This window comes from Xenopus tropicalis, chromosome 4, assembly GCF_000004195.4.
Source record: "Xenopus tropicalis strain Nigerian chromosome 4, UCB_Xtro_10.0, whole genome shotgun sequence".
In the NCBI taxonomy this organism is placed as follows: Eukaryota; Metazoa; Chordata; class Amphibia; order Anura; family Pipidae; genus Xenopus; species Xenopus tropicalis.
Genome location: NC_030680.2, coordinates 27,715,756 through 27,731,576, shown reverse-complemented (window position 1 = coordinate 27,731,576; position 15,821 = coordinate 27,715,756). Strand labels below are relative to the sequence as shown.

Genomic DNA, 15,821 nt, shown 5'->3' with positions numbered 1-15,821 from the left:
TGGTCATTCCATTTTTCTGTATGGGAACAAGGAAGCTTGATGGATGGAAGAATAGAGTATGGTATGTAGAGAAAAGAGAGTAGGATAATAAAGAGTTTGAGGGATGAGAGGAGGAATTAAAGTTTTGAGAGTGGGCCCATGGTTTTCTGGTGGGCCCCGTCATCTCAGCCCAATAATGACTGTTCCTGTTATTTTTATTACTTATGTTTCTATACAAACTCTTACAGATGTAAGGTGACTAACACTATATTATACTGTTCCTCTTATAACTGTTATAGGTGGCAAAAGGAGACACCTACAGTGAACAAACTCCTGCCTGCCTCCATTAACTGATGCCTTTTTTAACCCATATTAACTTTATTTGGGTTGTTCAGCTGAAGGCCATAGGCTTTCTTGTGGATCTTAATAGCTCAACTTACTTCTATTATTGTAATATCACTTTAGGATATTCTGGCCCATAGTATGATTCAATGGCCTCTATGCTGGATTCCATCAAGATAGTGCTGGTTGCATCTTTGTGCACTGGGCATATTGCTGAGATTTGATTTCGATTCTATAAAATCTCCAACTTTACTAATTTCTTATCATAATCTGCTCACATTTAAACTGACACTAGCTCCTATCACACCTTCGTGGACATGCACATTCCATGAGCTGAAAAATCTATACATGTCACAGTCTTTACTTTGTGACATCTCCATTGTCTCCTTTGCCTCCCTTGATGTAACAATTACCACTGCTGTTAATGAGCTTGCTCCTGTAAAGTTATAAGCAAAAACTTCCAAACTTGGCATACATTTAATTCTAAAGCTATGGTGGTCACCTTTTTAGGTATTGCTAAGCACTCCCGTATCAAAATTTCAAAAAGAAATTGTTCAGCAACTCCCTGCCTTAACACTCGTTTTCTTCTTTCCTGCAACTGAAAAGCTTCAAAACTTCTGGTTTGCTTTTACATTTGTATGTAATGTGTATGTGTGATTAAACACCCTTCTGATCTACAGTACTGTGGGATATGTTGGACTATTATACTCCTGGATTATTATTATTATTAGTAGTAGGAGTAGTATTAACAACAGTAACAACAACAACAACAATAATACCTGTATATAAGACACTGTTACAATTACATGAAGAAAATACAAAGCCAAATGAACAACATGGTAGATTTTTAAAATGACCTTTTCCATAGTAATGAATGTTTTCTTGCAATAGTGCAGGTATAGGTAAATAATATAATGATATAATGATATTTTATGCTATGCCCAAGATCGATCCCTGGCAAGACACGTTATAAATTTGTAAAATGGCCCTAACACTTTTTGGTAAGCTGTGCCATTTCAGGGAGTTACAACTGTCCCACCTAAATAGAGATACTGTATTTAGGAGGCATGGTGGTATAACCTGTAGTCATATCTTTTATGGTATAGCATTGCCCTGATAATATAATTTTTCTTTCTAAGCTTAGATGTTAAACATATATTTATTTTAGACTCATTAGATAAGCAACATTAATAATTTGGGTGCAAGCACTCAATCAGATTGTCATATCTCATATGTTTATATATATATAAGGTTTTTCTGTTCATTTTTAGGGCAAAGTATGTGGCCTGTGTGGAAATTATGATGACAATGCCAACAATGACTTCCTAACCAGCCAATCGATACAAGCCAGCAATGCAATGCCATTTGGAAACAGTTGGAAGCGTAGTAATGATTGTCCTGATGCAAATAGTATTCCCCAGCCATGCCTGGCAGCACCCCACCGCAGATCTTGGGCTGAAAAGAAGTGTGACATTATCACCAATAATGTTTTTGCAAGATGCCATAGCAAGGTACATTCTTTTTCAATATATGCAGTGTTATATTAGGTCATCTTTTTAAAATCTTAGCAGGAGTGTTATATTAACACAAAATAAAATAAGATATTCCATTTAGCAGGTGACTAGTAATTTAACTGCACTGTATATTTTCTATATAATAATCAATTTCAAACCAGCACATAATGATATACAAATCAGGGGTCTGTTTGCATAAGTCATTTAGTTACCTTAGCTCACACACCACTGGGACAGCTGTAAGAGGCTGACATATAATTTTACAGCAGAGGACGTGAACTTAATTTTCAGAATAGTTCCCGCTGTTGATAAGTCTAAAACAACTGGACTTGTGAAGTAATGTTCAACCTATTCCACCACTCATCCAAACAGTTCCCTTATCAATACAGGATATTGTATATTATAACCTTGATAAGGGCTAACCTGTTCAAAGCTCATACGCTCTGGCCAAATCTATTTGGTTACCTTATTAGGTTTTATATAAGTATTTTCACTACTTTTTCAACATGATGTAAATCTGTAGCAGATTACCCATGCAATTGTTATCATCATTGCTCCCTGTTTTTATGTAGTTCTATAGCACAACATCGACAAGCAATACAAAAATTAATAAATAGTAACATTAGAAATTAGCATTTTCATGCTTCTCTGTTATGAAGTAAATCTCCAAGATGGTAGGTATTGTATTTTAAGAAAGCATTTTTATTATTTAGATGTGTTGATCCTTCACTGCCTATGTTATACAAATATAACCTGCAAGTAGGGAAATACTGTTTTTTTTAATAACTTCAAATTACTGTAGTTTGCAAATAAATATATCAACTTGCATCATTTCTTGGTGATCCTAAATAATTCAAGGAATAAGTCATGAATTGTCTCAAATCCAACTAGTTTTTGTAGTGATCTAATCTTTTTTTTCAAAGAAGGATTCTTAACAGAGAAGCTTCTTGTACCATGTGGCCACTGATCCTGTAACAATTGAAAAAAGCTTTTAATGTACAGTGCTGCTTTAAGAATTCATCTCTGTAGTTTAGTTGGTAGACTACAGCTCCCATCATGATTAAACCTTTGATAATTTACTGAGCAATGCTGGGAGTTTCAGGCTAGCAGCATATTGGTAGAACAATAATGCCATGAAAGCTTTATATATTCTTTAAAAAATTATAATGCATTAAGATATGTTGTTTTTTGTTAGGTGGATCCAAAACCCTTCTATGATGCTTGTGTAAATGATGTCTGCTCCTGTGACACTGGTGGGGACTGTGAGTGCTTCTGCACTGCTGTGGCTGCCTACGCTCAACTCTGCGCTAAAGCGGATGTCTGTATTCACTGGAGAACACCAGAAATTTGTCGTAAGTGTATAATATTATTGCTTTAGAATGCTTGGAACCTTGGGTTGTCCAAATCAGGGGACATTCCATAATGAGGAGCACTATGTCTTAAATAAAAAATCAAAATGTTTTTTTAAATATTTGGGCCTTATTAAAACATTTATTCTGGATAACAGATCCCTCCAAATCTCATGAATTCTGTTCCTTGTTCTACAACTCTAGCAATATTCTGCGACTACTATAACACCAATGAGAATGAATGTATGTGGCACTACTTTGCTTGTGGTCCAGAAGATAGAAGCATCCACCACATCACCAAGTACTGCCACTCACCATCTGTCACACATCTGGAAGGTAAGATCTTTATCCAAGCACTGCCTAAAAGAAATTTTTTCTTTGTTTAATACTGTAACAACCCTCAGAAACAACAAATGAAAAGCATTAGAATCCTGTATTATAAAAAGCACATAAAAATATTTATTACAAGTAATTTTTATTGTAATATTTATATTACCAATGATTCAAAGAGCAAATTCATAATATTTAGTCACAGTGAGCCTTTGGCTTATGGTTTGTGAATCTAAGCTTGATTTCCAGAAATGATACAGACCCCTCTGAGGCAGTTACCAGTCAATGAGTATTTCTCTAACACACATACATTTGCATATTCAATAAAATTCTAGGGACAAACATAAGAAAAAATACAATTTAAAACTATCCTGCAACAATATAACAATGGATTCACACACACACTATGGTTTCAGGCCTAACTATAACAATATTCATATGACACAGCAAGCAAATATTGTAAATGATTATAACTTTTTACAATCAACAAAAAAATTCCCAACATCTATCTAAACATTACAACTTTTTAAAATATGACAAACTGATTTGATGCACAAATTGATACAGTCGCCCAAAATGGGCATGTATATTGCAAGTGGGACAGCATTTATATTGTGTGCTATGTATTTAAATACTATTGAAAAATAGGAGAACGTTATTACTTGTAGATTTTGCATAATGCCTTTAAAATAATAACTATATTTATTTTGATTGATTTGTTATCTACAGGTTGCTACCCGACTTGTCCAACTGAACGTCCTTACTATGATGAAATAAATAAATCATGTGTCAGTCACTGTAGCTGCATTATCAACAACATTACCTACAGCATTGGTCAACAGATACCCAATCCTGAACCCTGTCAAATATGGTAAGTAAGAGAAACAGCTGCTATAGAAGAAAATATATGGCATAATGTCTAAGATTAGGCAAAGCAGTATGCTACTAAATACACAAACTTGTCTAAAACAAAAATTGAGACACATTATTGATTGTTAGTAACACATTAACATTTAACATCCCATCTTTTGTTAATAAGTATTCAAAAACAAGGGGTGGCTTTTATTCAAAATGGATTTTGTCTACTCTTTTAAATTAAACTTATCAATGTTTTCTTTCTTTCTCAATAATTCTACACATTAATGGTACATAAGAGTGCATGTGTTAGTCATAGTCTGTGTTCTAGCCCTGTAAATTGTATGTGCAAACCTCTTCTTTCCCATAGATTATTCATTAAGTCATGCTTGTCATGCTGCTTTTTGCTATGCCCTTTGTCCAAGCTAGTCTGGATTTTGTGGTGTTGGTTACATTTTCCATGACTGTAGCGAATGTTGCCGGGATCACTTATCAATAATAGGCATATTGCACCTGGGCAGTAAACCATAGCCACTAAAAAGTGATTAGTAGTGATGAGTGAATCTGTCCTGTTTTGCTTCACCATAAAATTTGGGAAACAGCAAGAAAATTTGAGAAACGGCGAAAAATTCACAAAACGCATTTGTCGCACAATTGTTTTTTTGTCGCCGGTGTCTTTTTTTGTCGCCTGTGGCTATTTTTTGTCCACTGCAAATTTTCACGGAAGTTTTTACGAAACAATTCACCAATGGCAAAATGCGGAAATTCGCTGCTAATCCATGCCTGGTGAAAATATTTGCTCATCACTATTGATTAGCTGTTTTCTTACAACTTTACTGTTAATATGTATAGCAGGCTATTTTAATATACAAGATTTTCTGCACAAATCTAAAAGGAGAAGGAAAGGTAAAAACTAAGTAAGCTTTATCAGAAAGGTCTATATAAATACAGCCATAAGCACTGACCAAAAATCTGCACTGAGTCCTCTATCAAAAGAAACACAGGATTCTAGAGCTGTAGCAGGAAGCTGTCTTACTCAGGTACAGTAATGCTTCCTGCAGAATAAATATAGTGGTATATAGGTGGCACTTATGTGGCAAATCTATTGGTAGTAAAATGCCAACATGACTTTCCTTCTCCTTTAAATAGCAGTGGCTGTAAAAGGCAAAAAAGAAAAAGCTCAAATTATTTGTAATTTGTAAATCCTTAAGTTTCAGTATTTTATTCCAGGAGGTTAACAGCATAACCACTAAGATAAGGAAAAAGTTGTGGTAACGGTTAGTAGATCTGCTCCTTAGTATAAAAAAAAAAAGCCTTTCCAGAAACAAGTGCAAATAAATGCATAAATGTGCCATGTTACGATTTGAAAAATAAATGTGTCATATGTTTATCGTATGTGTTAATAATATTATAACGTTTATAAAGCAGTTTTTATTTTTTTTTTCTCACAGTGAGTGTGGTACTGACTTAAACAAGCATTGTACTACAGACCCAGGTACTAATATTTTGCATTTCTTATGGGCCTCTGGGTAAAACAAATAATTGCAAGGTCATTTCTGGTGAATTATAGGAATGTTTAGCAACAGATCATGGTTTGCATGGTAAGCCCTAAGGCACTTTGTGGAATATTGCAGTTACCATCTTTCAGCAATGATAACAAATGTTAATGAGGTTAATTAATAATATTAATGTATTTCCTTGGCAAATATACAGATACTTAGCTAATTTATGCAACAATGACATTTTTGCAATACCAGTGAGTGGCAAGTAATCTCTCTAATTTATTTATTTATTTTTTTACTAGCATGCTGCATCATGAGTACTACAGCACAACCAATACCAACAAATACCATCATTTCTACATACACTTTACCAGATCTCTGTGTCCAAAGTAAATGTCAAAATGGAAGCATAATTACAACTGCCACACTTTGTTCAACCACAACTGGTAAGATTTCTATAGAATATAAAAAAAAATCATACACTGACTGCAATCATGATGGCTAAACCAACTGTGTAATATATAAAACATAAAGATGAAAACTGAGCCTTGTGTAAATAGCCAAGTAAGTCCAAGCAATTGTAAATACATAGATTAAAAAAGTGTTTCTAATTATAACATCTACTTACATCTACAGTTTGCATGATACACTGTAGGAGAAAATCTATCAATCAATCAGTGTTATATTTCACAGATGCCAAACACATCCATTCAAAGAAACTCTTTACTCTAAAGAGTATTGCAATATAACCACACCAACATAAAGATTTGCATGAGAGCAAGGATTTGTGGCCCCAGGTGTTATCTAAAGTGATGCATCAGGGGTGTAGATCTATTTTCAAAGCATTATTTCTTTAAACCTTTATTAAGATAAGGATATTACATAATCCATCTGGATAAATGGTGCTGCTAAGTATGTAGCAGTCAAAGCAGAATGTTATGACCAAGAAATGTTACATCATGCCTAAATCTACTTTAAAGAGGAGATTTATTAACGGTTGATTTTTTTTTTTCTTGATACAAGTGTTTTAGCTTTAAAAAAAACTTGAATTCGAGTTATGGTTAAAAAACGGAAATGTCTGGTATTTATTAAGTGCACAAAACCCAAAATCTAAAAGCTTGTGAGTTTCTATAGAAGGCAATGGCAGTTGTCCTAGGCAAAGTCAAGCCATATTTTCATTTTGAATTATCGTTTTTTTCAAGTGTTGAAAGTTCGAGGTATTTACGTTTTTTTGAGCACATTGCCACATTAATAAATAAGTGAGCATTCGATAATCAAGTTAATTTGATTTAGTAAAACAAACTTGAATTCACAAACTCGAAAAGCCCATAAGTGAAGTGTGCAGTAGATATACATATAAAGACCATTCTAAATAAGCCATTAAAAATTGTTAGAAGAATTCTAAAGTAATTTTAATTCAGTAGTTACATGTAATAAAAATTAAGAGGATTTTTTGGGGGTTCAGTACCTAATACTTATTTACACATGAATATAAAGTATTTTCTTGATTTAGGGTGTACAATAATGATAATGGCATAAAATAAAATAAAAATAAATGAATAAATAATTGAATTCCCATTTTGGTGCCAGGCACAATATCATAATAATGTTACTTATTTATCATTTTTACCTAGTATTTGATTTAACAATTTATTTTTTTGATTTTAACTAGTTAAAAAAATTGAAATTGTTACAAGAATTTCCCATTTTCTCTTATTCTTTCCAAGTATTTTTTTATTATACCATTGCACAATTGCATAGCGTACATTCTTATTCATTTCTGGCTATGTAGAAAAATGTTTTCATCTCCATTGCATTTTGGCCATAGGGTAGACTGATTTTTACCTGCTAAAAGCTGGAGAGTATTTTCTAGAAAAAAAAGTGGGACAAGTCAGGCAAAGTTTCAGAACATCTGAAAAAAAAATATTATTAAAGTTTTACCAGGAAAAAGAATTCAGACTTTGATAAAGGTATTTGATACTAATATGTATATACTTTTTTTTTATAGAAACCACAGCAACTACTTCACCAAGTAAGTAAATAAACATTTCTAAACTTAATCTTAGCCTCTGCTTGTAGGGTTTATATGCATTGCATTTTCTGCAAAATGTTACAGACAAGTAAGTTTCCATTAATACTGCAATATGAAGACAAAAAAAATGATACTTTGACAATTACTATAGTTAAACAAAACCAGTTCATTGACTTATTTCTGAGGTTATAGTTGTTTATATTTCCAATGTCTTGGTACCTCACACTTTGCCTCTTACACACTCATCCATCTCCGAATCCTATCACCAGATGCAAGAACCTTTATCATATTAATCTTCAGCATCTCTTATCAACTTAACAGCCTTTGCTTTCCTTTATATCTTCATTTAGTGACCCTGAACTTACTGCACTTTACAGTTACACAATCACCTCTGTTTTAGGCACACTAAACACACAAAGCAGCTCCAGATGCAGTACCGCAGGCTTGAGCACCACTGGAGAAAAAACTACTCCAACAACTTCCACAATTACAAAGATGCACTAGATAACTTTAGCAATGATTTGTCCTTTGCAGCAGAAGGAACAGTACACAAACATACATTCCCTCAGCTGTTTTTTTAACCTTATTTGACAATAACAGAGGAGACTGTGTCTCTCTCCTTCTGTCTAAATAGCATATTACCACCTACTCCCTTGATCCTATTCCTTCTCATCTCATTTCTTCTTTTTTATTTATATTTTCTCTCACCCTCACATCGCTCTTTAATTTTTGTTCTTTCTATTAATACATTACTGCACTCATTCAACATGCAGTCATTGCACTTAGCCTTAAAGGATGTTCTCTGCACCTTACACTCCTCTGCAACTACTGGACAATTTCTCTCATTCCTTTCAGTTGGGGTACCTGAAGGCTCTGTTCTTGGTCCCCTTATTTTTTTCATTCTATACCACTATACAAGTGGTCTTGTTCAGCTAATTGACTCATTCTGTATCATTTATATGCAGATCATACTCAAATCCACCTCTCTTCTCCAGACCTACCCTCACTTTTAGCTGGTGTCCTGATTATCTAACAGCAATTTCTACATTTGTGTTCTATTGTTCCCTAAGATTCAACCTGGACAAAATGCAACTCATGCACATGAGCAATAGGCTGGGGGGGGTGGTAGTTGCATGCTCTTATTATTTATCATTTATCCAATCTTATCTAGAGCCTATCCCATCTAGGCTACTGCAACTTGCTTCTACCTGACTGCCCAGTCTTCTATCTCTCTTCACTACAGCGTTGTCAGAATTCTTTTCCTCTTGTTCAAGAGAGAACAGGACACTCTACTGCAAACTCTCCAAATGTTCATCATCTACTTTACGTAGAGCAGAGCAACACCCTGATTATACCCCTCACAACCCCCACTACTGCTGCTGTTCCCCACCTTAAACCTTTATGCCTTGCTGCACCTTACATTTGGAATGTCATCCCTGAATACCTCCATAAACAATTATTCTCAATCTCTTGCAAAATAAACTCAAAGGCTACTTGTAAAATCCTGATCCTGTTCTGCCATTTATATTACTGTAACTTGCAGCACTTAATAACATCCAATTTGTGTCTGTAAGTTACCCACCCACTTAGATTGGGGGACTGGTACCATGACAAAAGCTGAGAAACTTACCTTAGGTGGCAGCGTTCAGCAAGTTACCAGAATTAACAAAAAGTTGCTCCTGGTTGCTTAAAGAGCTGAAATTTTAATTTTACATTGCAATTTTTGCCTCTTCTAGTGCAGAGATCAATATTGCACTCTCTGCACGGATGTTATGGCCCCCCTATATGAAGAAATGAGGAGAAAGGGTGGCATCAACTTGGTCCATAAAAATTAAGATACAGTGTCCCTTTCAGACAAAGGACAGATGGACTTAATTTGAGAGGGAAGAAATACATAATTAATTTCATATAGATTTATTATATTGCAAGAAATATATTTTTACTTTACACCAAAAAATATTTCATATCTTGTTAGCAAATTATATTGGATTTATAACATTTAATTTATTCTAACAGCAACATCTGTGACAACTACTTCTACCACAACACATACCACACATTGTTCCTGTCATCATGATGGAAAAGTATATATGCCAGGTAAAACAACAAATGTTTCCTAAACAACAAAAAACAGTGGTGTGTGTATATATTTATATATATATATATATATATATATATATATTTTTTTTTTTTTAACTTATGTGATGATTTAATAGTCACTGTATCCATTAAATATTTCATATAATCAAATCAGTATTCATTTGCAATTTGTTTCCAAACTTTTACAATTTTTTATCTACTGTACCCTTAATTTGGTCATTTTGCATTTTATCAATTAAACTACTTTTAGTTGCACTAGTCCGATAATTTTCCCTAAGGAAGATCACAAAAGTAATTAAAACATTGGATTTTCCTTAAAGGAGAAGGAAAGTCTAAGTCACTTGGGGGTGCCAAAATGTTAGGCACCCCCAAGTGACTTCAATAGCTTACCTTCTACCCTGGGCTGGTGCCCCTGTACGGAGAGAACAGCACCAGCCCGGGGTAGCAGTGATCGCTTCCTTGTTCACTGCACCCGCATGCACAGTAGAGTGAAAAGCCGAACTTTGAACAGAGAAGTCGGCGTTTCACTCTACTGCGCATGCACCTGTCCCTGACATTTGCCAGCAGCATGAATAGGGAAGAAGGAAGTGCTCGCTACAGGTAACCCGGGCTGGTGCTGTTTTCTCCTAACAGGGGCACCAGCCCGGGGTACAAGGTAAGCGATTTAAGTCACTTGGGGGTGCCTAACATTTTGGAGGGGGTTTTAGCAAATATCTAATATGTAAGAATTCAACTCTAATGTAGGAAAACAATATTCTTAATGGCATGCCTGTCCTGCCCTATCCACAGCCAGAGTGGTGGTGTCCTGTGAGTGAGCTTTTTTTCTGTAAAACCTGGAAAATTTTTCTCTAACCTGCACCTAGAATTTGTATAGCTTTTACAAGACTGCATTGCTTCTGCTGGCTTTATATATATATATATATATGTCAAGCTGTGCGTCCACACTCTAAACCAGTTTAACAGGTGGGTGCTGAAGACAAAATATGCAAATACCTATAAAAAAAGAGCAGCACACCAATTCACAGCATATATATAGGCATATGTATATACTGTATATACATTACAGTACATGGACAAACAAAACCTGTTTTGCACAGAATGTGCTAATGTTATATATATATATATATATTGACAAAGGGTCAGTGGGTGAGTGCACAGGAGCTCTTGTGTGTATATATATATATATATCAGTCCTGATGGTGTCTGCACTCCAAGGCTTTTAGTATTCTGTGGGGTGCACAGCCAAAATCTGAGTATTTAGCATGAAATAATCCATGGCCGGCACACCCTTAAAATTCAAAAAATTTTTTATTGAAAACTCATTGTTTAAAAACCTATATATATATATGTGTGTGTGTGTGTATGTGTGTGTGTGTATACAGTAGAGAGAGAAAGAGACTGAATATTGCACACACTAGGACCTAATATACAGAAAAAAGTTTTATTACAAAAAATTCAACATTTCATGCACAAACTGTGCTCTTCCTCAGGGTAGGTTGTTAGATCTGAGAGTGTGGTTCAAGTTTGTTCATTTATATCAATGCACATTTATAAACTTAGAGTAGCCTTTAATAATATAATAATCTCAAAATAGTGCATGACACCAAATTTCTCTGAATGCAGGTAAGATGCCTTTATCACACCAGATGCAGCGGAGGCAGCACAACAGACCTTTTATACAATAGCTTTACAGAAAAATGCAGTTCTCTGCAATTAATATTAGCAAAGTCAAGCAACTAAATACCGAACTTCTTCTTACAGGTCAGGAAATATCAACAAGTGACAGCTCAGAAAGAGCAAGAGATGGAAAATGCTATAGCCATGTATGTGACAGCAAATGTAATAAAGTAAGAACTGAGAGCCCTTGTCCAATATGTTACTGTCATCATGAAGGAAGACGATATTTACCAGGTAAATCAGCCAAATGTCTGCGTGTTCATTAAATCACAAAAGATTTAGTGTAAACTTACTAAGAATTAGTTTTTATATTCTTTGTATTTTGTAAATTTTGTATTTTAAGTGGCTTCTGAGATAATAGCAGTAGAAAACAGTTTTCCTCTAGTACACAGGCTTTTATTCAAACAGCTTTTTGAGGGCCCAGACTGGCAGTGACCCTAACTGTCCAAGAAATTTAGACACTTCCTGTATTAATTCATCCCTTGAGCTGCAGACTCTCAGTTGAGCCAAATGCCTGCTACAAGCAATCTGAACATGCAAACATCTCTGAAACAGCTTAATATACAATATGTATAAAGATTGCAAAAATTTTCAGAGAACAACATCAAAAATGTTTAAATCAATTAATTTCTTGTTTTGAAATAATCTTCAAATAGATAGAGTCCTGAAATAATACTAGGCTTTTAATTCTTTTTTTTTTTGTTTGTTTGTTAGAGGGACAACTTGACATCTATGACTATTGCACACAGAGCAAGGTCTAGGGACACGAACAGTATAGGAAGGCTGAGGATACCATGTATTTTATATTTACAATGCCATAACTTCCATTGGCATGCTTGTCCAGTCACATCTATAGCCAAAAAATAGATGTATCTAGGGAGTAAGACTTTTTCTGTGACCTGCATCCAGAATTTGTGCAGCAGTTTCTGGTCTGCATTACTCGAAATGCCAATCTATTATGTATATTATATGGAAAACATAAGCACAGATAGAGTAGTCTTACTGTTAATGTTACAAAACCTTTTACCTGAAAATGTAGTTCATAAAAAAACCACAAAATAAGCGTCCTGAGTGCAGGTAAAATGCCTTCATCACGGAAGAAGAAGGGGAGGCAGTGGAACAGTACTTTTTGTACAATACTATTACAGAATAACACAGTTCCCCAGAACTGAAATTGACAATGACAAAAAACTAAAAAATTTATTCTTGCAGGTCATGAAATCTCAAGAATTGACAGTAGAGAAAGGGATGGAAAATGCTACAGCCATGTATGTGACAGTGCTTGTAACAAGATAAAAAATGAAATCTCATGTAGAATTATTACTCCAAGAACAACCCCACTCACAACACCCTCCACATGTTCCTGTCATCATGAAGGAAAAGAGTATTTACCAGGTAAATCAGCCAAAGCTAAAATGCCTGCGTGTTACATAAAGGTCATTTTAACCCAAATAAGATTTTGTGTAAACTTACTCAGACTGCTGCCCTCCTGAGCACTTTAGTAGTTTGTATTCATTTTCTATTTTAAGTAGCTTCTGAAACAATTGCAATTGCAAATTTTGAGTTGAGCCAAAAGCCTTCTATAAGCAGTCTGGAAAACGTGTATGACTTCTTTACATCTATGGCTATTGCATACTTTTAGTCAGAGCAAGGTCCAGGGGCACAAGAAGTGCAAGATGGCGAGGATCCCAACTGTTATTACCTTACCTTATCATCACATCCAATGGCCTGTCTCTCGCCTGTCTCTCCTAATCAAATCCATGAAGTGGCGGTGGCCCATAAGAGAGCTTTATTTTATGTGAAACCTGGATACTGTTTCTGTAACCTAAACTTGTTGAATTGATTCACTGTTAGCAGCCTGAATTGCTCATATTGGCAATCTATTCTGTGTATATACATAGATATATTTTTTCTATATACAAACATATAATAGATATAATATAATATATTCATCTCAACACAGTACAATGCCACATACCCTTTTGCCAGTAAATGGAGTTTGGTAGGATAAATAAATGAGCCCCCTGTGTGTAGGTAAGATGTATTTATAACAACAGATGCAGGAGCGGCAGTTCAACAGTACAATTTTACTAAAGCTCTATAGAAAAATGCTGTTCTCTGCAACTAATATTGACAAAGACAAGCAAATAAACAGAGATCCTCTTCTTGCAGGCCAAGAAATTACAACAAGTGAGAGCAGAGAAAGAACAAGAGATGGAAGATGCATCAGCCGTGTATGTGACAGTAATTGTAATAAAGTAAGAACTGAGACCTCTTGTACAGTGTGTCACTGTGAACATGAAGGAAGACGATATTTATCAGGTAATTCAGCCAAAGGTCTACATGTTCCTTAAAAGCAAGCAACTAAACAGAGCAACTAAACAGAGTACTTCTTCTTGCAGGTTATGAAATCTCAAGAATTGACAGTAGAGAAAGACATGGAAAATGCTACAGCCATGTATGTGACAGTGCTTGTAATAAGATAACAACTGAAATCTCATGTAGAATTATTACTCCAAGCACAACCCCACTCACAACAACCTCAGTCACAACAACCCCAGTCACAACACCCTCCACATGTTCCTGTCATCATGAAGGAAAAGAGTATTTACCAGGTAAATCAGCCAATGCTAGAATGCCTGCATGTCCTTTAAAGGTCATTTTAACCCAAAAAGATTTCCTGTAAAAATTACTCAAACTTGCGGCCCTGCTGAAGCACTTACGAATTTGTATTCATTTTCGTATTTTAAGTAGCTTCTGAAACAATTGCAATTTAGGCAGTTATCTTCTAATGGGCAACCATTTCATCGGCCAACAGCTTTTGTATACTCAGAGTGTCAGTGGCCCTAAACTGTCCACGAATGTTTTATACACTGCCTGTTTTTACTTAAATCTTGGGTTGCTAACCCTAAGTTGAGCCAAAAGCCTTCTATAAGCAGTCTGGGAATCTTGTCTGACATCTTGACATCTATGGCTATTGCATGCTTTTAGTCAGAGCAAGGTCCAGGGACACTAGTAGTGCAGGAAGGCCGAGGATCCCAACTGTTGTTACCTTACCTTGCCATCATTTTCAATGGCCTGTCTGTCCTAATAGTAGCCATGGAGCAGTGGTGGCTCATAAGAGAGCTTTTTTTCTGTGAAACCTGGATACTGTTTCTGTAACCTGCATTTAGAATTTCTTTTGCTGTTAGTGGCCTGCATTGCTCATACTGGCAATCTATTCTGTGTATTTACATAGATATATTTTTTCTTTAATATACATATAAATAGCTTTAATGATATATTCATCTCAACACAGTACAATAAATACCTTTTTGCCAGTAAATGGAGTTTGGTAGGATAAATAAATGAGCCCCCTGTGTGCAGGGTAAGATGTATTTATTACAACAGATGCAGGAGCGGCAGCGCAACAGTACTTTTTTACTATAGCTCTATAGAAAAATTCTGTTCTCTGCAACTAATATTGACAAAGACAAGCAACTAAACAGAGATCTTCTTCTTGCAGGCCAAGAAATTACAACAAGTGAGAGCAGAGAAAGAACAAGAGATGGAAGATGCATCAGCCGTGTATGTGACAGTAATTGTAATAAAGTAAGAACTGAGACCTCTTGTACAGTGTGTCACTGTGAACATGAAGGAAGACGATATTTATCAGGTAATTCAGCCAAAGTCTACATGTTCCTTAAAAGCAAGCAAATAAACAGAGCAACTAAACAGAGTACTTCTTCTTGTAGGTTATGAAATCTCAAGAATTGACAGTAGAGAAAGACATGGAAAATGCTACAGCCATGTATGTGACAGTGCTTGTAATAAGATAACAACTGAAATCTCATGTAGAATTATTACTCCAAGCACAACCCAGTCACAACAACCTCAGTCACAACAACCCCAGTCACAACACCCTCCACATGTTCCTGTCATCATGAAGGAAAAGAGTATTTACCAGGTAAATCAGCCAATGCTAGAATGCCTGCATGTTCCTTAAAGGTCATTTTAACCAAAAAAGATTTCCTGTAAACTTACTCAAACTGCGGCCCTGCTGAGCACTTTAGGAATTTGTATTCATTTTCTATTTTAAGTAGCTTCTGAACTAATTGCATTATATTTTTAGTGGCTGTTATCTCTGTAATTGTTATTCTTT

General features: G+C 35.2%; 1 protein-coding gene across 1 annotated transcript in view; it reads left to right on the top strand.

The window, feature by feature from the left end:
- The window catches only part of LOC100497909 (mucin-2-like), a 99,915-nt gene that overhangs the window by 17,220 nt on the left and 66,874 nt on the right, over positions 1–15,821 (top strand). Inside the window, exons 23-27 of the mRNA XM_031900761.1 lie at positions 1,593–1,832; positions 3,031–3,187; positions 3,389–3,520; positions 4,244–4,385; positions 8,304–8,448. Coding sequence (XP_031756621.1) covers positions 1,593–1,832; positions 3,031–3,187; positions 3,389–3,520; positions 4,244–4,385; positions 8,304–8,448 — 816 coding nt within the window. The remainder of the gene's footprint in view (positions 1–1,592; positions 1,833–3,030; positions 3,188–3,388; positions 3,521–4,243; positions 4,386–8,303; positions 8,449–15,821) is intronic.